The following is a 25,278-nucleotide window of genomic DNA, read 5'->3' as shown; positions in this document are numbered from 1 at the left end:
GTAACGCGACAGTATCGCGACAGTATCGCGACAGTATCGCGACAGTAACTGGATAGTAACGCGACAGTAACGCGACAGTAACGCGACAGTAACGCGACAGTAACTGGATAGTAACGCGACAGTAACTGGATAGTAACGCGACAGTATCGCGACAGTATCGCGACAGTATCGCGACAGTATCGCGACAGTAACTGGACAGTAACTGGACAGTAACTGGACAGTAACGCGGCAGTAACTAGATAGTAACTGGATAGTAACGCGACAGTAACTGGATAGTAACGCGACAGTATCGCGACAGTATCGCGACAGTATCGCGACAGTAACTGGACAGTAACTGGACAGTAACTGGACAGTAACGCGGCAGTAACTAGATAGTAACTGGATAGTAACGCGACAGTAACGCGACTGTAACGCGACAGTAACGCGACAGTAACGCGACAGTAACGCGACAGTAACGCGACAGTAACTGGATAGTAACTGGATAGTAACGCGACAGTAACGCGACAGTAACGCGACAGTAACGCGACAGTAACGCGACAGTAACTGGATAGTAACGCGACAGTAACGCGACAGTAACGCGACAGTAACGCGACAGTAACGCGACAGTAACGCGACAGTAACGCGACAGTAACGCGACAGTAACGCGACAGTAACTGGATAGTAACGCGACAGTAACTGGACAGTAACGCGGCAGTAACTGGATAGTAACTGGATAGTAACGCGACAGTAACGCGACAGTAACACGACAGTAACTGGACAGTATCGCGACAGTATCGCGACAGTATCGCGACAGTAACGCGACAGTAACTGGATAGTAACGCGACAGTAACGCGACAGTAACGCGACAGTAATGCGACAGTAACGCGACAGTAACTGGACAGTATCGCGACAGTAACTGGACAGTATCGCGACAGTAACTGGACAGTAACGCGGCAGTAACTGGATAGTAACTGGATAGTAACGCGACAGTAACGCGACAGTAACGCGACAGTAACGCGACAGTAACGCGACAGTAACGCGACAGTAACGCGACAGTAACGCGACAGTAACTGGATAGTAACTGGATAGTAACGCGACAGTAACGCGACAGTAACTGGATAGTAACGCGACAGTAACTGGATAGTAACGCAACATTAATTGGATAGTAATGTGACAGTAACTGGATAGTAGCGTGACAGTAACTGGATAGTAACGCGACAGTAACTGGATAGTAGCGTGACAGTAACTGGACAGTAACGTGACAGTAACTGGATAGTAACGCGACAGTAACGTGACAGTAACTGGATAGTAACGCGACAGTAACTGGATAGTAACGCGACAGTAACTGGATAGTAACGCAACAGTAATTGGATAGTAATGTGACAGTAACTGGATATTAACGTGACAGTAACTGGATAGTAAGAAGTTAGAAGTAGTTAGAAGTAGAAGAAGAAGTCGTCACTCACCAGTCGACTGTCACGGAGTTCAGTCTTCAGCACGTTCTCCAGAGGAAACGCCATGATGTTGTTGAGATTCTGCACCTGAAGCAAACAAATGAACAAGTTGAGTTCCTGCTGTTCGTCTCTTTGATCCTCGTGCTCTTGAGTGTATTTTAAACTTAATCTGTTACGTTTGTGAACAAAGGAAATAAAGTGAGATTCGTTCTTAGAAACATCTGTGTTTGAAGATTCAAGTCATGAAATGATTCATGTGATACGATGTACTAATCTCACGATATGATGTACTAATCTCATGATACGGTGTATTAATCTCATGATACGATGTATTAATCCCACGATACGATGTATTAATCTCACGATACGATGTATTAATCTCACGATACGATGTATTAATCCCACGATACGATGTATTAATCTCACGATACGATGTATTCATCTCACGATACGATGTATTAATCTCACGATACGATGTATTAATCCCACGATACGATGTATTAATCTCACGATACAATATATTAATCTCACGATACGATGTATTAATCTCACGATACGATGTATTAATCTCACGATACGATGTATTAATCCCACGATACGATGTATTAATCTCACGATACGATGTATTCATCTCACGATACGATGTATTAATCTCACGATACGATGTATTAATCTCACGATACGATGTATTAATCTCACGATACAATATATTAATCTCACGATACGATGTATTAATCTCACGATACAATATATTAATCTCACGATACGATGTATTAATCTCACGATACAATATATTAATCTCACGATACGATGTATTAATCTCACGATACAATATATTAATCTCACGATACGATGTATTAATCCCACGATACAATGTATTAATCCCTCGATACAATATATTAATCTCACGATACAATGTATTAATCCCACGATACAATATATTAATCTCACGATACAATATATTAATCTCACGATACAATGTATTAATCCCACGATACAATATATTAATCTCACGATACGATGTATTAATCCCACGATACGGTGTATTAATCTCACAATACAATGTATTAATCTCGTGATACAATGTATTAATCTCACGATACAATGTATTAATCCCACGATACAATATATTAATCTCACGATACAATATATTAATCTCACGATACAATATATTCATCTCACGATACGATGTATTAATCTCACGATACGATGTATTAATCCCACGATACGATATATTAATCTCACGATACGATGTATTAATCTCACGATACGATGTATTAATCCCACGATACGATGTATTAATCTCACGATACGATGTATTAATCTCACGATACGATGTATTAATCCCACGATACGATGTATTAATCTCACGATACGATGTATTAATCCCACGATACGATATATTAATCCCACGATACAATATATTAATCTCACGATAGGATGTATTAATCTCACGATACAATGTATTAATCCCACGATACAATATATTAATCTCACAATACAATATATTAATTTCACAATACGATATATTAATCCCACGATAAAATGTATTAATTTCACGATACGATGTATTAATCTCACGATACGATGTATTCATCTCACGATACGATGTATTAATCTCACGATACGATGTATTAATCTCACGATACGATGTATTAATCTCACGATACAATATATTAATCTCACGATACGATGTATTAATCTCACGATACAATATATTAATCTCACGATACGATGTATTAATCTCACGATACAATATATTAATCTCACGATACAATGTATTAATCTCACGATACAATATATTAATCTCACGATACGATGTATTAATCCCACGATACAATGTATTAATCCCTCGATACAATATATTAATCTCACGATACAATGTATTAATCCCACGATACAATATATTAATCTCACGATACAATATATTAATCTCACGATACAATGTATTAATCCCACGATACAATATATTAATCTCACGATACGATGTATTAATCCCACGATACGGTGTATTAATCTCACAATACAATGTATTAATCTCACGATACGATGTATTAATCCCACGATACGATGTATTAATCTCACGATACGATGTATTAATCTCACGATACGATGTATTAATCCCACGATACGATGTATTAATCTCACGATACGATGTATTAATCCCACGATACGATATATTAATCCCACGATACAATATATTAATCTCACGATAGGATGTATTAATCTCACGATACAATGTATTAATCCCACGATACAATATATTAATCTCACAATACAATATATTAATTTCACAATACGATATATTAATCCCACGATAAAATGTATTAATTTCACGATACGATGTATTAATCTCATGATAAAATATATGATGATATATTAATGAATAAAACTTAAATAGTTACAATTAAAAAAACTTGATGACCAAAGAATGGACCAAAAAGATATTTTATAAAAATATTCTTTCAAAAATCAAAATAGTACTGTTGAATATCAACATAATACTGTGATATAGTACTCGATATATATCGTTATAATGTAAATGTAAAATGTAAAAAAAGTCTCTAAAATCAACCATAAGAAGATGTTTAGAAATAAATACACTTCGATACAAGAGTGTAGAAGATAAATATTGTTGCGTCAGTTGTGTTGACACGACCTGGACTCTACACACTAGTGCGTCGACAACTACACACTAGTGCGTCGACAACTGAACACTAGTGCGTCGACAACTACACACTAGTGCGTCGACAACTACACACTAGTGCGTCGACAACTACACACTAGTGCGTCGACAACTACACACTGGTGCGTCGACAACTACACACTGGTGCGTCGACAACTACACACTGGTGCGTCGACAACTACACACTGGTGCATCGACAACTACACACTAGTGCGTCGACAACTACACACTAGTGCGTCGACAACTACACACTAGTGCGTCGACAACTACACACTAGTGCGTCGACAACTACACACTAGTGCGTCGACAACTACACACTGGTGCGTCGACAACTACACACTGGTGCGTCGACAACTACACACTGGTGCGTCAACAACTACACACTAGTGCGTCGACAACAACACACTAGTGCGTCGACAACTACACACTGGTGCGTCTACAACTACACACTGGTGCGTCGACAACTACACACTAGTGCGTCGACAACTACACACTAGTGCGTCGACAACTACACACTAGTGCGTCGACAACTACACACTGGTGCGTCGACAACTACACAATAGTGCGTCGACAACTACACACTGGTGCGTCGACAACTACACACTGGTGCGTCGACAACTACACACTGGTGCGTCGACAACTACACACTGGTGCGTCGACAACTACACACTGGTGCGTCGACAACTACACACTGGTGCGTCGACAACTACACACTGGTGCGTCGACAACTACACACTAGTGCGTCGACAACTACACACTAGTGCGTCGTCGACAAATACACACTGGTGCGTCGACAACTACACACTGGTGCTGGTGCGTCGACAACTACACACTGGTGCGTCGACAACTACACACTGGTGCGTCGACAACTACACACTGGTGCGTCGACAACTACACACTGGTGCGTCGACAACTACACACTGGTGCGTCGACAACTACACACTGGTGCATCGACAACTACACACTAGTGCGTCGACAACTACACACTAGTGCGTCGACAACTACACACTAGTGCGTCGACAACTACACACTAGTGCGTCGACAACTACACACTAGTGCGTCGACAACTACACACTGGTGCGTCGACAACTACACACTGGTGCGTCGACAACTACACACTGGTGCGTCAACAACTACACACTAGTGCGTCGACAACAACACACTAGTGCGTCGACAACTACACACTGGTGCGTCTACAACTACACACTGGTGCGTCGACAACTACACACTAGTGCGTCGACAACTACACACTAGTGCGTCGACAACTACACACTAGTGCGTCGACAACTACACACTGGTGCGTCGACAACTACACACTAGTGCGTCGACAACTACACAATAGTGCGTCGACAACTACACACTGGTGCGTCGACAACTACACACTGGTGCGTCGACAACTACACACTGGTGCGTCGACAACTACACACTGGTGCGTCGACAACTACACACTGGTGCGTCGACAACTACACACTGGTGCGTCGACAACTACACACTAGTGCGTCGACAACTACACACTAGTGCGTCGTCGACAAATACACACTGGTGCGTCGACAACTACACACTGGTGCTGGTGCGTCGACAACTACACACTGGTGCGTCGACAACTACACACTGGTGCGTCGACAACTACACACTGGTGCGTCGACAACTACACACTGGTGCGTCGACAACTACACACTGGTGCGTCGACAACTACACACTGGTGCGTCGACAACTACACACTAGTGCGTCGACAACTACACACTAGTGCGTCGACAACTGAACACAGAAACACAAACGTTCGACTGAACGATGAGAAGCTTCAACATGAAGTCCAGCAGAAGAAAGGTCTGTTGCTCCAGTTCTTCTGCTGACGTCACTGAAGATAAACTCATGACATGATTCTCTCGACCTTCGAGCCTTTAAGAGTAAAAACTACATTATTTAGTTTTTATTTCTTTATATGAGGGAAGTTAATAAATCATTAAAATAAAAATGTAGAGAAAAACATCAAAAAAACTTCATTCATTTAATCATTTGAATGATTACATTTTTAATTTATTGTTTAATTTAATAATATTTTTAAGTCAATTATTTTATTAATTTATTCACTAATTATTATTTTGACTTTACTTTTATTTTCCATTTAAATCTCATTTAAATCCTAAATATATTCATCAGTTTCACTGAACGTGTTTCTATCAAAGGAACTGGTCGAGCCGGACAGACGTTCTTCTCACCAGGTTCTTCAGCAGAGCCGTGACTTCTCTGGTGAACACGGCGAGGTTCAGGAACCCAGTGGAGACTTCGTTGTTGTCCTGCAGCAGATGGTTGTTGCCGAGGTTCTCCAGGACCTCGATGTAGGTCTCCTTGTTCTCCACGTGACCTGAACACACAACACACACGTCAGTGACGACACACAACACACAACACACATGTCAGTGACGACACACAACACACAACACACATGTCAGTGACGACACACGACACACAACACACATGTCAGTGACGACACACGACACACAACACACACGTCAGTGACGACACACGACACACAACACACACGTCAGTGACGACACACGACACACAACACACACGTCAGTGACGACACACGACACACAACACACACGTCAGTGACGACACACGACACACAACACACACGTCAGTGACGACACACGACACACAACACACACGTCAGTGACGACACACGACACACAACACACACGTCAGTGACGACACACGACACACAACACACACGTCAGTGACGACACACGACACACAACACACACGTCAGTGACGACACACGACACACAACACACACGTCAGTGACGACACACGACACACAACACACACGTCAGTGACGACACACGACACACAACACACACGTCAGTGACGACACACGACACACAACACACATGTCAGTGACGACACACAACACACACGTGACCTGAACACACAACACACACGTCAGTGACGACACGACACACAACACACATGTCAGTGACGACACACGACACACAACACACATGTCAGTGACGACACACAACACACACGTCAGTGACGACACACAACACACATGTCAGTGACGACACACGACACACACGTCAGTGACGACACACAACACACACGTCAGTGACGACACACAACACACACGTGAGCCACGACACACAACACACACGTCAGTGACGACACACACGTCAGTGACGACACACAACACACACGTCAGTGACGACACACACGTCAGTGACGACACACAACACACACGTCAATGACGACACACACGTCAGTGACGACACACAACACATATGTCAGTGACGACACACAACACACATGTCAGTGACGACACACGACACACATGTCAGTGACGACACACAACACACATGTCAGTGACGACACACATGTCAGTGACGACACACAACACACATGTCAGTGACGACACACAACACACATGTCAGTGACGACACACAACACACATGTCAGTGACGACACGACACACATGGCAGTCACGACACACAACACACACATCACCTAACGACACACAACACACATGTCAATGACGACAAACACGTCAGTGACGACACACACCACATAACACACATGTCAGTGACGACACACGACACACATGGCAGTGACAACACACAACACACACATCACCTAACGACACACAACACACATGTCAATGACGACACACACGTCAGTGACGACACACACAACACACACATCATCTAAAGACACACAACACACATATCACGTGACCTGAAGACACACATCACACACGTCAGTGACGACACACAACACACACATCACGTGACCTATGACACACAACACACGTCAGTGACGACACACACGTCACCTGACCTGAAGACACACAACACACACTTCAGTGACCTGAAGACACACACGTGTGTAGTCAAACTTCAAACCTCAAAGATGAACTAGAGCGTGAGTCGACATCTGCTCAGACTCAACACCAGATATTATTCTGCTCCAGTTACACAACTACACACTTCACACCAACATATCTACACAATCGCACTCAAACACGCTTCAACACACTTCAACACGTCTACACAACACGCTTCAGACCAACACATCTACACAACACACTTCAGACCAACACATCTACACAACACGCTTCAGACCAACACATCTACACAACACGCTTCAGACCAACACATCTACACAACACGCTTCAGACCAACACATCTACACAACACGCTTCAGACCAACACATCTACACAACACGCTTCAGACCAACACATCTACACAACACGCTTCAGACCAACACATCTACACAACACGCTTCAGACCAACACATCTACACAACACACTTCAGACCAACACATCTACACAACACGCTTCAGACCAACACATCTACACAACACACTTCAGACCAACACATCTACACAACACACTTCAGACCAACACATCTACACAACACGCTTCAGACCAACACACTTCAACACGTCTACACAACACATCTACACAACACACTTCAACACGTCTACACAACACACTTCAACACATCTACACAACACATCTACACAACACGTCTACACAACACACTTCAACACAACACATCTACACAACACGTCTACACAACACACTTCAACACATCTACACAACACACTTCAACACATCTACACAACACACTTCAACACAACACATCTACACAACACACTTCAACACGTCTACACAACACACTTCAACACAAAACATCTACACAACACACTTCAACACATCTAGACAACACACTTCAACACATCTACACAACACACTTCAACACGTCTACACAACACACTTCAACACAAAACATCTACACAACACACTTCAACACATCTAGACAACACACTTCAACACATCTACACAACACACTTCAACACGTCTACACAACACACTTCAACACAACACATCTACACAACACACTTCAACACATCTAGACAACACACTTCAACACGTCTACACAACACACTTCAACACAAAACATCTACACAACACACTTCAGACCAACACATCTACACAACACGCTTCAGACCAACACACTTCAACACGTCTACACAACACATCTACACAACACACTTCAACACGTCTACACAACACACTTCAACACATCTACACAACACATCTACACAACACGTCTACACAACACACTTCAACACAACACATCTACACAACACGTCTACACAACACACAACACACTTCAACACGTCTACACAACACACTTCAACACATCTACACAACACACTTCAACACGTCTACACAACACACTTCAGACCAACACATCTACACAACACGCTTCAGACCAACACATCTACACAACACACTTCAGACCAACACATCTACACAACACACTTCAGACCAACACATCTACACAACACGCTTCAGACCAACACACTTCAACACGTCTACACAACACATCTACACAACACACTTCAACACGTCTACACAACACACTTCAACACATCTACACAACACATCTACACAACACGTCTACACAACACACTTCAACACAACACATCTACACAACACGTCTACACAACACACTTCAACACATCTACACAACACACTTCAACACATCTACACAACACACTTCAACACAACACATCTACACACTTCAACACATCTAGACAACACACTTCAACACGTCTACACAACACACTTCAACACAAAACATCTACACAACACACTTCAACACATCTAGACAACACACTTCAACACATCTACACAACACACTTCAACACGTCTACACAACACACTTCAACACAAAACATCTACACAACACACTTCAACACATCTAGACAACACACTTCAACACATCTACACAACACACTTCAACACGTCTACACAACACACTTCAACACAACACATCTACACAACACACTTCAACACATCTAGACAACACACTTCAACACGTCTACACAACACACTTCAACACAAAACATCTACACAACACACTTCAGACCAAAACATCTACACAACACGCTTCAGACCAACACACTTCAACACGTCTACACAACACATCTACACAACACACTTCAACACGTCTACACAACACACTTCAACACATCTACACAACACATCTACACAACACGTCTACACAACACACTTCAACACAACACATCTACACAACACGTCTACACAACACACAACACACTTCAACACGTCTACACAACACACTTCAACACATCTACACAACACACTTCAACACGTCTACACAACACACTTCAACACAACACATCTACACAACACACTTCAACACATCTACACAACACACTTCAACACATCTACACAACACACTTCAACACGTCTACACAACACACTTCAACACAACACATCTACACAACACACTTCAACACATCTAGACAACACACTTCAACACATCTAGACAACACACTTCAACACATCTACACAACACACTTCAACACGTCTACACAACACACTTCAACACATCTACACAACACATCTACACAACACGTCTACACAACACACTTCAACACAACACATCTACACAACACGTCTACACAACACACAACACACTTCAACACGTCTACACAACACACTTCAACACAACACATCTACACAACACAACACACTTCAACACGTCTACACAACACACTTCAACACAAAACATCTACACAACACACTTCAACACATCTAGACAACACACTTCAACACATCTACACAACACACTTCAACACGTCTACACAACACACTTCAACACATCTAGACAACACACTTCAACACATCTACACAACACGCTTCAGACCAACACATCTACACAACACAACAAACTTCAACACATCTACACAACACACTTCAACACATTAAAGGTTCGAACACACAACGTCCAAATCCTTCCTGCAGAAGAAATACTTAGTGGTTTCAAGAATGAGAGAGAAGAGAAACTCAAGGTAGTGTTTTAGTGTGTGTGTGTGTGTGTGTGTGTGTGTGTGTGTGTGTGTGTGTGTGTGTGTGTGTGTGTGTGTGTGTGTGTGTGTGTGTGTCTGGTCACACCAGAGTGAAGTGATTCATATTAAACCAAACAAATCTAATAAAGTTTTGATGTTTAAACTTCTTTATTTTCTCAAACATTGTTTTATTCTTTATTAAGTTCACTGTAGAGTTTGAACAAATAAACGCACAAACTTGTGTTTCTCTGGACAAAGACGCACACGTGTGTATGATTGTGTGCGTCAGAGGCTCAACATCTGGTCTTAACTCTCAACATCTGCTCCACTGACTCACTCGCTCAAATCGCGCTCAAATCTCACTCAAAACTGGAAACGGGTTCGATTCCCGACAAAACAACACGAGGAGGTTGAACTTTCTCCGACACACACTCGATGACGACACACACGTGTCGCACACACTTGTTCACGACACAAACTCTTGCACAACTTTCCAACCACAGGTTTAAACTGAAAGTGACGACGAGTGACAGACCTTCGTGTAAACAGAACCAGACTCTGAAACAAGGAGCTTCTCATAAACACGAGCCCACGCCGTGAGCATGATGTCACGGAGCAGTGCATCATGGGAAGGATCGGAAAGCAACAGATTTAATTTGTTCTTCAAACATCTGAGTTCCTCCTTCAGTAGCTTCTGAGGATCTGACTCCAGCTTCACAGAAACAAGAACAAAGACTCACTGAGGCCAGAGGTGTGGATGGATTTGATGGTTTTCTTCATCCTGAGCAGAGTCGAGTGATCGTTCTCCAGGCACTGAGGACACAGTTCCACAGGATTAGTATCATTAGTATCATTAGTATCATTAGTATTATTAGTATCATTAGTATCATTAGTATCATTAGTATCATTAGTATTATTAGTATTATTAGTATTATTAGTATCATTAGTATTATTAGTATCATTAGTATCATTAGTATCATTAGTATCATTACGTATTATTAGTATTATTAGTATTATTAGTATTATTAGTATCATTAGTATCATTAGTATTATTAGTATTATTAGTATTATTAGTATTATTAGTATTATTAGTATCATTAGTATTATTAGTATTATTAGTATCATTAGTATCATTAGTATCATTAGTATCATTACGTATTATTAGTATTATTAGTATCATTAGTATCATTAGTATCATTAGTATTATTAGTATTATTAGTATCATTAGTATCATTAGTATCATTAGTATCATTAGTATCATTAGTATCATTACGTATTATTAGTATTATTAGTATCATTAGTATCATTAGTATCATTAGTATCATTAGTATCATTAGTATTATTAGTATCATTAGTATCATTACGTATTATTAGTATTATTAGTATCATTAGTATCATTAGTATTATTAGTATCATTAGTATCATTAGTATTATTAGTATTATTAGTATCATTAGTATCATTAGTATCATTAGTATTATTAGTATCATTAGTATCATTAGTATTATTAGTATTATTAGTATCATTAGTATCATTCAGTGGAGGAAGAACAGATTCATGTTAAGATCCAGATTCAAATTAAGATTCAGATTCATACTTAGATTCAGATTCATATTAAGATTCAGATTCATACTTAGATTCATATTTAGATTTAGATTCATATTTAGATTCAGATTCATACTTAGATTCATATTAAGATTCAGATTCATACTTAGATTCATATTTAGATTCAGATTCATATTTAGATTCATATTCATATTAAGATTCATACTTAGATTCAGATTCAGATTCAGAGTCATACTTAGATTCATATTTAGATTCAGATTCATATTTAGATTCATATTAAGATTCATATTCAGATTTGGATTCATATTTAGATTCATATTAAGATTCATATTCATATTCATATTAAGATTCAGATTCATACTTAGATTCAGATTTAGATTCAGATTCAGATTCAGATCCAGATTCATATTCATATTAAGATTCAGATTCATATTTAGATTCATATTAAGATTCAGATTCATACTTAGATTCAGATTTAGATTCAGATTCAGATCCAGATTCATATTCATATTCATATTAAGATTCAGATTCATATTTAGATTCATATTCATATTCATATTAAGATTCATATTCATACTCATACTTAGATTCAGATTCATATTAAGATTCAGATTTAGATTCAGATTCATACTTAGATTCAGATTCATATTCATATTAAGATTCAGATTCATATTCAGATTAAGATTCAGATTCATATTCAGATTCATACATAGATTCAGATTCAGATTCATATTAAGATTCAGATTCATACTTAGATTCAGATTCATATTAAGATTCAGATTCATACTTAGATTCAGATTCAGATTCATATTAAGATTCATATTCATACTCATACTTAGATTCAGATTCATATTAAGATTCAGATTTAGATTCAGATTCATACTTAGATTCAGATTCATATTCATATTAAGATTCAGATTCATATTCAGATTAAGATTCAGATTCATATTCAGATTCATACATAGATTCAGATTCAGATTCATATTAAGATTCAGATTCATACTTAGATTCAGATTCATATTAAGATTCAGATTCATACTTAGATTCAGATTCAGATTCATATTAAGATTCAGATTCAGATCCAGATCCGGATCCAGATCCAGATCCACATGAATAGAGTCACTGGTGTTCTACTCACACGACGTCAACAAACATCAAACACTAGTTCAATATGAGACTTTGACAAGAAACAAACCACGAATAAATACTTTAAATTAAATAAAAACACATGTTTACTTTCAACCTTTTATCGTCTCGTTTACTTTCAACCTTTTATCGTCTCTTCATCATGTTTTCAACTTTAGAAAGATTGTAAAAATGAGGCTGAAGCTGCTCAGAGATGAAAGAAGTTACTTTAAAGTCAATAACTTTCTATATTTGAGTGACAGACTGTAGTTTTTAACATTTACGAATAAAAGAAAAACATTTTAGTTCAAGTAACTTTGATGAAGATGTTTCACCGACTGAAGAGATAAATATACTTGAACTGAACCTTCTGTTGTACATGATATTCTTTTATTCATTTAATTATATTTAACAGAAAAACATGAGTATTTTCTCGTATTAAAATCAATTCTGACTTTTTGATTGACATCTTATTTCATTGAAAAATAACTTGTCACTAAATCAAGAGTCAGTATTGAACCTTGATTGACAGCCTGGATCGTATGATTGATTGATTGACTTTATTGATTGTGACATTTCTCACACTTGAATCATGAAATACTAGATCTTTATTCTTTAATCATAATAAACTTTAGTCATGTTTACATAATTCCAGCCAATCACTGAAGACGCCACGTAATATGAACCAATCAGAAGCGAGAGGAGGCGAGTCTGTCAGTGACAACATCAGACACCTGTCAATCACTTGTTTCTCACATCAGTGACAACATCAGACACCTGTCAATCACTTGTTTCTCACATCAGTGACAACATCAGACACCTGTCAATCACTTGTTTCTCACATCAGTGACAACATCAGACACCTGTCAATCACTTGTTTCTCACATCAGTGACAACATCAGACACCTGTCAATCACTTGTTTCTCACGTCAGTGACAACATCAGACACCTGTCAATCACTTGTTTCTCACATCAGTGACAACATCAGACACCTGTCAATCACTTGTTTCTCACAACAGTGACAACATCAGACACCTGTCAATCACTTGTTTCTCACAACAGTGACAACATCAGACACCTGTCAATCACTTGTTTCTCACATCAGTGACAACATCAGACACCTGTCAATCACTTGTTTCTCACATCAGTGACAACATCAGACACCTGTCAATCACTTGTTTCTCACAACATGAGCCGAACTTTAAGTTCTCGTTAAACTTAAGAAAGGAGGAAATAAACTTCCAGCTTTCAAAATAAGAGCATGAGAGCAACTGTGTTCATGATCACAGTGATTCTCTGACATATGGTTCAAAACAAGGAAGATTTTCGACCAATAAATAGGTTTTAAATCATTAATTCGTCTGGTTTTAAGAAGGTTTCATCACAACAGTTAAATGTTACCAGCCAGTAACGACCAGAGTCAGAAGAAAAGTTTTAAAGATCAATTCAAATGAAATTAAATCAATTTTAATTAAAAAACATCAGTTACACATCAATATCTCCAGGAGGACAACAACAAGATTGTGAGTTTTTCTTCCTGGAGACTTGTGTTGAGGTTGCAGTCACTTCACGAGCGTTAACTCCCTCAGATAATGAAGGAGTCGCCTTCCAGACTCGTGGTTTCTCTTCTTTTTATGTGTCAAAGACAAGCTGCTGCAGGTTCAACAGAACTGGTCCAGTGTGTCCAACGAACTTCTGTGGTTCAGCTTCAACACTTGTTGTGTAGATAAATGTTGTTACAGTAACACAATCACGTCAAACATCAACTAGTATCAACTCTGGTGTCATTAAACATCAACTAGTATCAACTCTGGTGTCATTAAACATCAACTAGTATAAACTCTGGTGTCATTAAACATCAACTAGTATCAACTCTGGTGTCATTAAACATCAACTAGTATCAACTCTGGTGTCATTAAACATCAACTAGTATCAACTCTGGTGTCATTAAACATCAACTAGTATCAACTCTGGTGTCATTAAACATCAACTAGTATCAACTCTGGTGTCATTAAACATCAACTAGTATCAACTCTGGTGTCATTAAACATCAACTAGTATCAACTCTGGTGTCATTAAACATCATCTAGTATCAACTCTGGTGTCATTAAACATCAACTAGTATCAACTCTGGTGTCATTAAACATCAACTAGTATCAACTCTGGTGTCATTAAACATCAACTAGCATCAACTCTGGTGTCATTAAACATCAACTAGTATCAACTCTGGTGTCATTAAACATCAACTAGTATCAACTCTGGTGTCATTAAACATCAACTAGTATCAACTCTGGTGTCATTAAACATCAACTAGTATCGACTCTGGTGTCATTAAACGTCAACTAGTATCAACTCTGGTGTCATTAAACATCAACTAGTATCAACTCTGGTGTCATTAAACATCAACTAGCATCAACTCTGGTGTCATTAAACATCAACTAGTATCAACTCTGGTGTCATTAAACATCAACTAGTATCAACTCTGGTGTCATTAAACATCAACTAGTATCAACTCTGGTGTCATTAAACATCAACTAGTATCGACTCTGGTGTCATTAAACGTCAACTAGTATCAACTCTGGTGTCATTAAACATCAACTAGTATCAACTCTGGTGTCATTAAACATCAACTAGTATCAACTCTGGTGTCATTAAACATCAACTAGTATCAACTCTGGTGTCATTAAACATCAACTAGTATCGACTCTGGTGTCATTAAACGTCAACTAGTATCAACTCTGGTGTCATTAAACATCAACTAGTATCAACTCTGGTGTCATTAAACATCAACTAGTATCAACTCTGGTGTCATTAAACATACACTAGTTCTGTACAAACACACACAGATGATGCAGTAGAGTCACACATCACAACAACACACACACTGATGATACAATAGAGTCACACATCACAACAACACACACACACACACACTGATGATACAATAGAGTCACACATCACAACAACACGCACTGATGATACAATAGAGTCACACATCACAACAACACACACACACTGATGATACAATAGAGTCACACATCACAACAACAACACCCACACACACACACACACTGATGATACAATAGAGTCACACATCACAACAACACACACACTGATGATACAATAGAGTCACACATCACAACAACACACACACACTGATGATACAATAGAGTCACACATCACAACACACACACACTGATGATACAACACACACACACTGATGATACAATAGAGTCACACATCACAACACACACACACTGATGATACAATAGAGTCACACATCACAGCACACACACACTGATGATACAATAGAGTCACACATCCCAACAACACACACACTGATGATACAATAGAGTCACACATCACAACAACACACACACACTGATGATACAATAGAGTCACACATCACAACAACACACACACACTGATTATACAATGGAGTCACACATCACAACAACACACACACACTGATTATACAATAGAGTCACACATCACAACAACACAGCAGCAGTGACACAGCAGCGTTGTGAGACCATACGAGTGAACATCAACATGGAGTCACTTCATGAAACATCTACGATGTTTACAAACAAACTGAAATAATAACCTTTTTTATTGTTGAATTAAATCAACAAAAGGTTGTTTTATTTCTTTTATGTTTAGTGATTTGAATGTTTGTACAAACAACATATAGAAATAAAAAATAATTAACAATAAATATACAAAACCGACTTCTTGTGTTTAAGTTTACTTTAGCAAAGTTAGCTTTAGCATCTGATCCTTGTGTTTACAAACGAAAGACATGAGGATGTAAACAGTTGTTTACGTTGAAAACATGTAAACAAACTCTCTTGTCATGAAAGTAAACAACGAAAGAACGAGTTGAGTTTGTGTGACTCAGGAGAACAAAAAGTTGTTTAAACCAGTGAATCTTTCACAAGCACAAACAAACACACACTCAGACACACAAACACAAACACACACACACAAACACACACGCACACAAACACACACTCAGACACACAAACACACACACACAAACACACACTCAGACACACAAACACACACTCGAAGATTCTTGTGTTTGTTTCCAGCTTCACTTCAAACACAAACACACACAAACACACACACGTAAGACACACACAAACAAACACAACCTTCCACACAAATCACTGCAGGTTCCGAAGCTTCAGGAGAAACTGACGCGGAACTGAAAGTAGGTGAAAGTTTGTCAGGTAAACTCGTCCAGGTGTGTTCGGGTCTCAGGTGTGTTCGGGTCTCAGGTGTGTTCGGGTCTCAGGTGTGTTCGGGTCTCAGGTGTGTTCGGGTCTCAGGTGTGTTCGGGTCTCAGGTGTGTTCGGGTCTCAGGTGTGTTCGGGTCTCAGGTGTGTTCGGGTCTCAGGTGTGTTCGGGTCTCACCTCCTCCACGGTCCACACCGTGTTCCGACACTCGCTCATCCGGGTCTGGAAGTTCGAGGTCTCTGGCGACGACAGATCCTCGTTGGTGAGAACCACGAAGTCCGAGATGGAGATTCTCTCCGGCATCGTCACGAAGTCTCGAAGAACCTTATCACGTTTGTTTTCTTCCCATCGGAACCAGAGACGGAACCAGAGACGGAACCGGGTCCACGCGGAGCTGAGAGAACTCGGTTCTGCTCGTGAGGAGGTTGAAGTTCTATTGTGACGAGGAGGAGGAGGAGACACGTCACGTGGGGAGGTTTGGAGTCAGTTCAGGAGAGAGAGAGAGAGAGAGAGAGAGAGAGAGTCACTCTCTTCTCTTCACTCTTTTCTTCTCTCTCTCGCTCCCTTTTCACTCTTTTCTCCTCTCTCTTCTCTTCACTCTTTTCTCTCACTCCTCTTTCACTATTTTCTTCTCTCTCTCACTCCCTTTTCCCTCTTATCTCACTCTTCTTTCACCCTTTATTCTCTCTCCCACTCTTCTCTTCTCTTCTCTCTCTCTTTTCTCTCACTCCTCTGTCACCCTTTTCTTCTCTCTCTCACTCTCTCTCCTCTCTCTCTCTCTCACTCTCTTTTCTCTCTCTTCATGTAAATGTTAATCAATTCTTCATAAAGTTCTTCAATCACTGATCGATCAATAAGTTCTAGAAACATTTAAATTTAGTTAAAAAAAGCAATTTTTTTATATAATTTTTTGAAACACATTTAATACATTTTTGTCAAAGAAACTCTTTTCTGATTAAAACTTTTAATGACTTTTGAAAATATTATTATTTTTCTCTGTAATGACGTGAACTTTTGAGCCTCTTTCTTAAACTCCTGCTTTTCTTCTTTTCTTCTTTTTCTTCTTCTCTTCTTCCGTCCACAGAGGTTTCTAGAAGCTGCTGCACCTCTTTGACCCGAAACTGAGGAGCAGAAGCAGAAAGAGCAGGAGGAGCAGGAGCAGGAGCAGGAGCAGGAGCAGGAGCAGGAGCAGGAGCAGGAGGAGCAGGAGCAGGAGGAGCAGGAGCAGGAGCAGGAGCAGGAGCAGGAGGAGCAGGAGCAGGAGGAGCAGGAGCAGGAGCAGCAGGAGCAGGAGCAGGAGCAGGAGCAGGAGCAGGAGCAGGAGGAGCAGGAGCAGCAGGAGCAGGAGCAGGAGGAGCAGGAGCAGGAGGAGCAGGAGCAGGAGCAGCAGGAGCAGGAGCAGGAGGAGCAGGAGCAGGAGCAGGAGCAGGAAAAGGAGGAGCAGGAGCAGGAGCAGGAGGAGCAGGAGCAGGAGGAGGAGGAGCAGGAGCAGGAGCAGGAGCAGGAGCAGGAGCAGGAGCAGGAGCAGGAGCAGGAGCAGGAGCAGGAGCAGGAGCAGGAGCAGGAGCAGGAGCAGGAAAAGGAGTAGTAACTTAATTTCCCTAAGTTTAGAGATTTTTCTCAGTTGAAGGAAACAGTTTCTGGTCAGTTTTCTTCAGTGTTGAACAAGAGACATGTCTTTATCAAATACAACACCCAGGTTTCTCAGGCTCAGTTTGACAGACTGACTTAAGTCACTCAAGTACTGACTCAACCCTGAACTTTATCATCAACAATCACCAGAGTTTGACTTTTGTCCACATTTAGCTGTAAAGTGTTTTCACTCATTGTTTGATTTCTAGCAAACAATTGACTAAGTTCAGCCTCTGGAGCTCAGTTGGATCAAAAGAGCAGTAGAGCTGGATGTCATCAGCAAACATGTGATAAGAAACATCTGGAAATCTCTGAATGATTTTACCGAGGGGAATCAAGTACAGCAAAAACAATAAAGGACCCAGAACAGAACCTTGAGGGACTCCACACAACAGATCTGCCGATTCAGACCTCATTTGATTGGCAGATACACTAAAACTGCGCCCAGAAAGGTAAGATGAGAACCATTCTAACACAGACCCAGACCTTCATCCCTCAGTCTTCTCAGCAGGATCTGGTTCAACTGTGTCAAAGGCTGAGGACAGATCCAACAGAACCAGAACATCATGATGTCACTGGACACCTTCAGTAAGACTGTCTCCGTAGATGTTTACTGAAACCAGACTGAAACTTCTCATGGATGTCGCTCTGATCCAGGAACAGCTGCTCAGACACCACCTTCTCCAAGATCTTAGACAAGCATGAAGATTAGAAATAGGCCTGAAATTACTGAGGTCAGTTGGGTCTAAGCCTGGCTTTTTGAGCAGAGGCTCCACAATGGTTTAAATGCATTAAAAACCCCTGTGGAAAGGGAGAGGTTCACCATATTGGTAACCCAGGGGCCAATTACATCAAATACTTTGATAAAAAGCCTACAAGGAAGGACGTCATCTGAGCAAGAGGAGGGTTTCATCTTGTTCACTAGTGCCGAAATATCATGCAGAGATACAGCAGTGAAGGAAGACCAAGAGGAGGAGAGGGGCTCAGAGACAGTAGAGGTTCCACACAAAAGAGAGATTTTCTCTTTGATCAATTTAATTTTGTCAGTAAAAACCTCAACAATGCATTGCTGTCAGCTTCACAGAAGACAGGCGTGATTTGAGGAGCAGGAGACACGAGAGAATTAATCGTGTCAAACAACACTTTGGGGTTTTTCTTATTTGCTGCTACCAGTTTTCTGATGTAATCAGATCTGGCAGTTTCCACCATCTCATTGTAAGAAGACATCAGATCCCTGAGGTGAAGTCTGTGCACCTCAAGTTTAGTGGACTTCCAGAGACGCTCAGTCTTTCCACAAAGTCTCTTCAGACTCAGGAGATCTTCATTTGTCCAAGGGCACCGTTTTTTCTGAATTTTCAAGTTCGATTTAACAGGTTTGATCCAGTATTTCAACACAATGATTGTGAAACAGTGAATCAAACTGTCCATGTCTGGGCATCAAAGGAAAGACGGTCAAACATAGCAGAGAAACTGTCTGCAGTATCGGCTGAGATGACACGCCTCTGAGACCAGGAGGAGGAGGAGCAGGAGCAGGAGGAGAAGGAGGAGCAGGAGCAGGAGGAGGAGGAGCAGGAGGAGGAGGAGCAGGAGGAGGAGGAGCAGGCAAGTAAATGTACTACTCACACTTATTGGGAGATGAAGGCTGTCCCAGCTACCCAGGGTTATGGCTGGCTATTGTCTTTATTTAAATGAAAATAAAGAAAAACGAAAGAGTTTGGAACCTTATGTGTGTCTGTGGTGCACACAAGTGTGTGTCTATGGTGTGTCTGTGGTGCACACAAGTGTGTGTCTATGGTGTGTCTGTGGTGTGAAACACAATAATCACAGTGTGTGTAACTGAGCAACAAGACTTGTGTTGTTTGTCATTTTGTCGAAGTGAACAAACCGGTTTGTTGAGGAAACGAGAGAAGAGACTTGAAGACGAGTGTTGATGGAGGGATGAGTCTGAGGAGGAGGAGGAGGAAGAGGAGAAGGAAGAGGAGGAAGAGAAGGAGGAGGAGAAAGAGGAGGAAGAGGAAGAAGAGGAGGAAGAGGAGGAGGAGGAGGAAGAAGAGGAGGAAGAGGAGGAAAAGGGAGGGGAGGAAGAAGAGGAGGAAGACGAGGAAGAGGAAGAAGACGAGGAAGAGGAGGAAGAGGAGGAAGACGAGGAAGAGGAAGAAGACGAGGAAGAGGAAGAAGAGGAGGAAGAGGAAGAAGAGGAGGAAGAGGAAGAAGACGAGGAAGAGGAAGAAGAGGAGGAAGAGGAAGAGAAGGAAGAGGAGGAAGAGGAGGAGGAAGAGGAGGAGGAGAAAGAGGAGGAAGAGGAAGAGGAGGAAGAGGAGAAGGAAGAGGAGGAAGAGGAGTAGGAGAAAGAGGAGGAAGAGGAGGAAGAGGAAGAGGAGAAGGAAGAGAAGGAAGAGGAGGAGGAGGAGGAGAAAGAGGAGAACATTTATTCACGACTGCATTAGTTTGAACCAAAAATACACAAAAATGACGACACATCATGTGACTCGACGTGTACTACTGTGAATCATCATGTTGAAGGAAGTTTTCTGGAGAAACAACTACAAGAATAAAAGAATAAAAGAGTAAAAGAATAAAAGAGTAAAAGAGTAAAAGAATAAAAGAGTAAAAGAATAAAAGAATAAAAGAATAAAAGAGTAAAAGAGTAAAAGAATAAAAGAGTAAAAGAATAAAAGAATAAAAGAGTAAAAGAGTAAAAGAATAAAAGAATAAAAGAATAAAAGAGTAAAAGAGTAAAAGAATAAAAGAGTAAAAGAATAAAAGAGTAAAAGAGTAAAAGAATAAAAGAGTAAAAGAATAAAAGAGTAAAAGAGTAAAAGAGTAAAAGAATAAAAGAATAAAAGAATAAAAGAGTAAAAGAGTAAAAGAATAAAAGAGTAAAAGAATAAAAGAGTAAAAGAGTAAAAAAATAAAAGAGTAAAAGAATAAAAGAGTAAAAGAGTAAAAGATTAAAAGAATAAAAGAGTAAAAGAGTAAAAGAGTAAAAGAATAAAAGAGTAAAAGAGTAAAAGAATAAAAGAATAAAAGAGTAAAAGAGTAAAAGAATAAAAGAGTAAAAGAATAAAAGAGTAAAAGAGTAAAAGAATAAAAGAGTAAAAGAGTAAAAGAGTAAAAGAATAAAAGAATAAAAGAGTAAAAGAATAAAAGAGTAAAAGAGTAAAAGAGTAAAAGAATAAAAGAGTAAAAAAGTAAAAGAATAAAAGAGTAAAAGAGTAAAAGAGTAAAAGAATAAAAGAATAAAAGAGTAAAAGAATAAAAGAGTAAAAGAGTAAAAGAGTAAAAGAATAAAAGAGTAAAAGAATAAAAGAATAAAAGAATAAAAGAGTAAAAGAGTAAAAGAATAAAAGAATAAAAGAGTAAAAGAATAAAAGAGTAAAAGAGTAAAAGAGTAAAAGAATAAAAGAATAAAAGAGTAAAAGAATAAAAGAGTAAAAGAGTAAAAGAGTAAAAGAATAAAAGAATAAAAGAGTAAAAGAATAAAAGAGTAAAAGAATAAAAGAATAAAAGAGTAAAAGAGTAAAAGAATAAAAGAATAAAAGAGTAAAAGAATAAAAGAGTAAAAGAGTAAAAGAGTAAAAGAATAAAAGAATAAAAGAGTAAAAGAATAAAAGAGTAAAAGAGTAAAAGAGTAAAAGAATAAAAGAATAAAAGAGTAAAAGAATAAAAGAGTAAAAGAATAAAAGAATAAAAGAGTAAAAGAGTAAAAGAGTAAAAGAGTAAAAGAATAAAAGAATAAAAGAATAAAAGAGTAAAAGGGTAAAAGAGTAAAAGAATAAAAGAGTAAAAGAGTGTAAATGTCCTGAAGCCTCCGTTGTATAAAGACATATATTTGATGTAAAATGAGTTTAAAGTTTCTAAGTTAGTTTCTTCGATCAGGTTTGTTTCAATGATCGATTCACGGAAACAAAGAAAAAAAGTCTTTAAAGAAACGAAAACTTGAAGAAAAGACGAGAAAAGAAAAGAAAAGAAAAGAAAGATTCTCTTCATTCCTGCAGCGAACGATCAAACCACGAATCAACGCCACAGACGTGAGCCAAAGAAGATCCAGTCAGGACTTCCTTTCTGTTTCCCAGCAGCCCCGGGAGCGAGAGGGAGGCCCCACACACACACACACACACACACACACACACACACACACACACACACACACACACACACACACACACACACACACTGATGTTGACTCAGCTCCAGTCCTGCGATCAATTTACTGGTGTCAGGAGCAGGAACCCAGTTACCGTAAAACTCATGTGAGGCTGGACGGGTCGGAACAAAGAGGGGGGTCACCAGAGGGGGGGGGGTCAGTGGGGGGGTCACCAGGAGGGGGGGGTCAGTGGGGGGGTCACCAGGAGGGGGGGTCACCAGAGGGGGGTCAACAGGGGGGGGTCAACAGGGGGGGGTCATCGACTAGAACAGCAGAAAACTTTCATAACAGACCAAACACTCGTTCGTTCGAGTCTCTGCGGCGACGACAGACTCACCTGAACAACAGTCGTCGTTGCTACGGCAACAAATACCTGTCGAGTCGTCGAACGAGTTTGTGACGCGTTCGTGGAAACATGTCGTGAAGCAGCAGCTGATCCTGGTGAGTCTGTGATACTGTGAAGTAATACTGTGATCCACAACAAATACTTGAAGTATTTATCTCTGTTTTTACATCGTTTTCATTTAGATTTACATCACAACAAATGATGCTAATCACAGGCAGTGACTGCTCTCGGCGACTAGTCGATTCACATGTGTCATGTGACCCTGGCTTGCTGGGACACTCAACACTGTTGACGTCAGGCTTAAGTCTAAAGACCTTGACTTTCATGTCTGAGCTGCAGCCATGATGTCACACACACACACACACACACACACACTCTTGTGTTGAACTTCACAACTGAGGCGTGTACACACTGGGCTGTTGTGTAGCACTGCATGGTGTTCAACACTTGAGCTGTTGTGCGTCTCATATTAGCTACGTGTTGTTAACGTTTACCTGATGTGTCAGAAACTTGTGTGTGTGTGTTTATACATGTGTCAGTGTGTGCGTCTGTTCATAGATGTGTCTTTGTGTGCGTTCATACGTGTGTGTGTGTGTGCATTCATACATGTGTGCGTTCATACATGTGTGTGTGTGTGTGTGTACGTTCATAGATGTGTCTGTGTGTGCATTCATACATGTGTCTCTGTGTTCGTTCATACATGTGTGTGTGTGTGTGTGTGTGTATGTGTGTGTGTGTGTGTGTGTGTGTATGTGTGCGTTCCCAAAGAACAACATCTGTGATGTATTTATTTTGCTGGTTTTTCCTGGAGCGACCCTCTGACCTTCGACCTCTCGGGGTCGAGTTTCTTTTGTGTGTTTCCGAAGAGAGCGACCGAGTAAGAACGATGAGAGTTTGTGTTGTTGTGCGTCTGACGATGACAATGAACACAACGACTGGACCAGAGTCCGAGTCTCTCTTCAGAACCAACGGATCAACGACGAGTCGATCAGAGACTCGTTCCGTCGCCTCGGATCGACTCACTTGATTTAAAGTGATTCTGACTCTGGAACTAACTTTGAAAACTTTGTTAAAAGAAGCTCAACACGTCCAACAATCTGTGATTCATAAACACGTTTAAATAAAACATGTAAAGAGTTTGGCTTCTGGCGCCCCCGAGTGTCACACCTGTGTTACTGCAGTCCCGCTGATGACGCGAACATCGTTCAAACTGTTC

General features: G+C 40.1%; 1 protein-coding gene across 2 annotated transcripts in view; it reads right to left on the bottom strand.

Moving 5' to 3' along the window:
* Positions 1–18,359, bottom strand: part of asap3 (ArfGAP with SH3 domain, ankyrin repeat and PH domain 3) — a 43,431-nt gene extending 25,072 nt beyond the window's left edge. For both annotated transcript variants that reach the window (XM_087780088.1, XM_087780089.1), the window contains exons 1-4: positions 18,115–18,359; positions 11,747–11,819; positions 6,339–6,484; positions 1,446–1,520 (exon numbers count right to left, since the gene is read on the bottom strand). In XM_087780088.1, coding sequence (XP_087636214.1) covers positions 1,446–1,520; positions 6,339–6,484; positions 11,747–11,819; positions 18,115–18,240 — 420 coding nt within the window. In that variant the 5' untranslated portion in view covers positions 18,241–18,359. The remainder of the gene's footprint in view (positions 1–1,445; positions 1,521–6,338; positions 6,485–11,746; positions 11,820–18,114) is intronic.
* Between the last annotated feature and the right edge of the window lie 6,919 nt (positions 18,360–25,278).

Source organism: Callionymus lyra, chromosome 18 (assembly GCF_982586985.1).
Source record: "Callionymus lyra chromosome 18, fCalLyr1.hap1.1, whole genome shotgun sequence".
Taxonomy (NCBI): Eukaryota; Metazoa; Chordata; class Actinopteri; order Syngnathiformes; family Callionymidae; genus Callionymus; species Callionymus lyra.
Note: the sequence above shows the minus strand (reverse complement) of the source record. Positions and strands in the feature narration are given on the sequence as shown.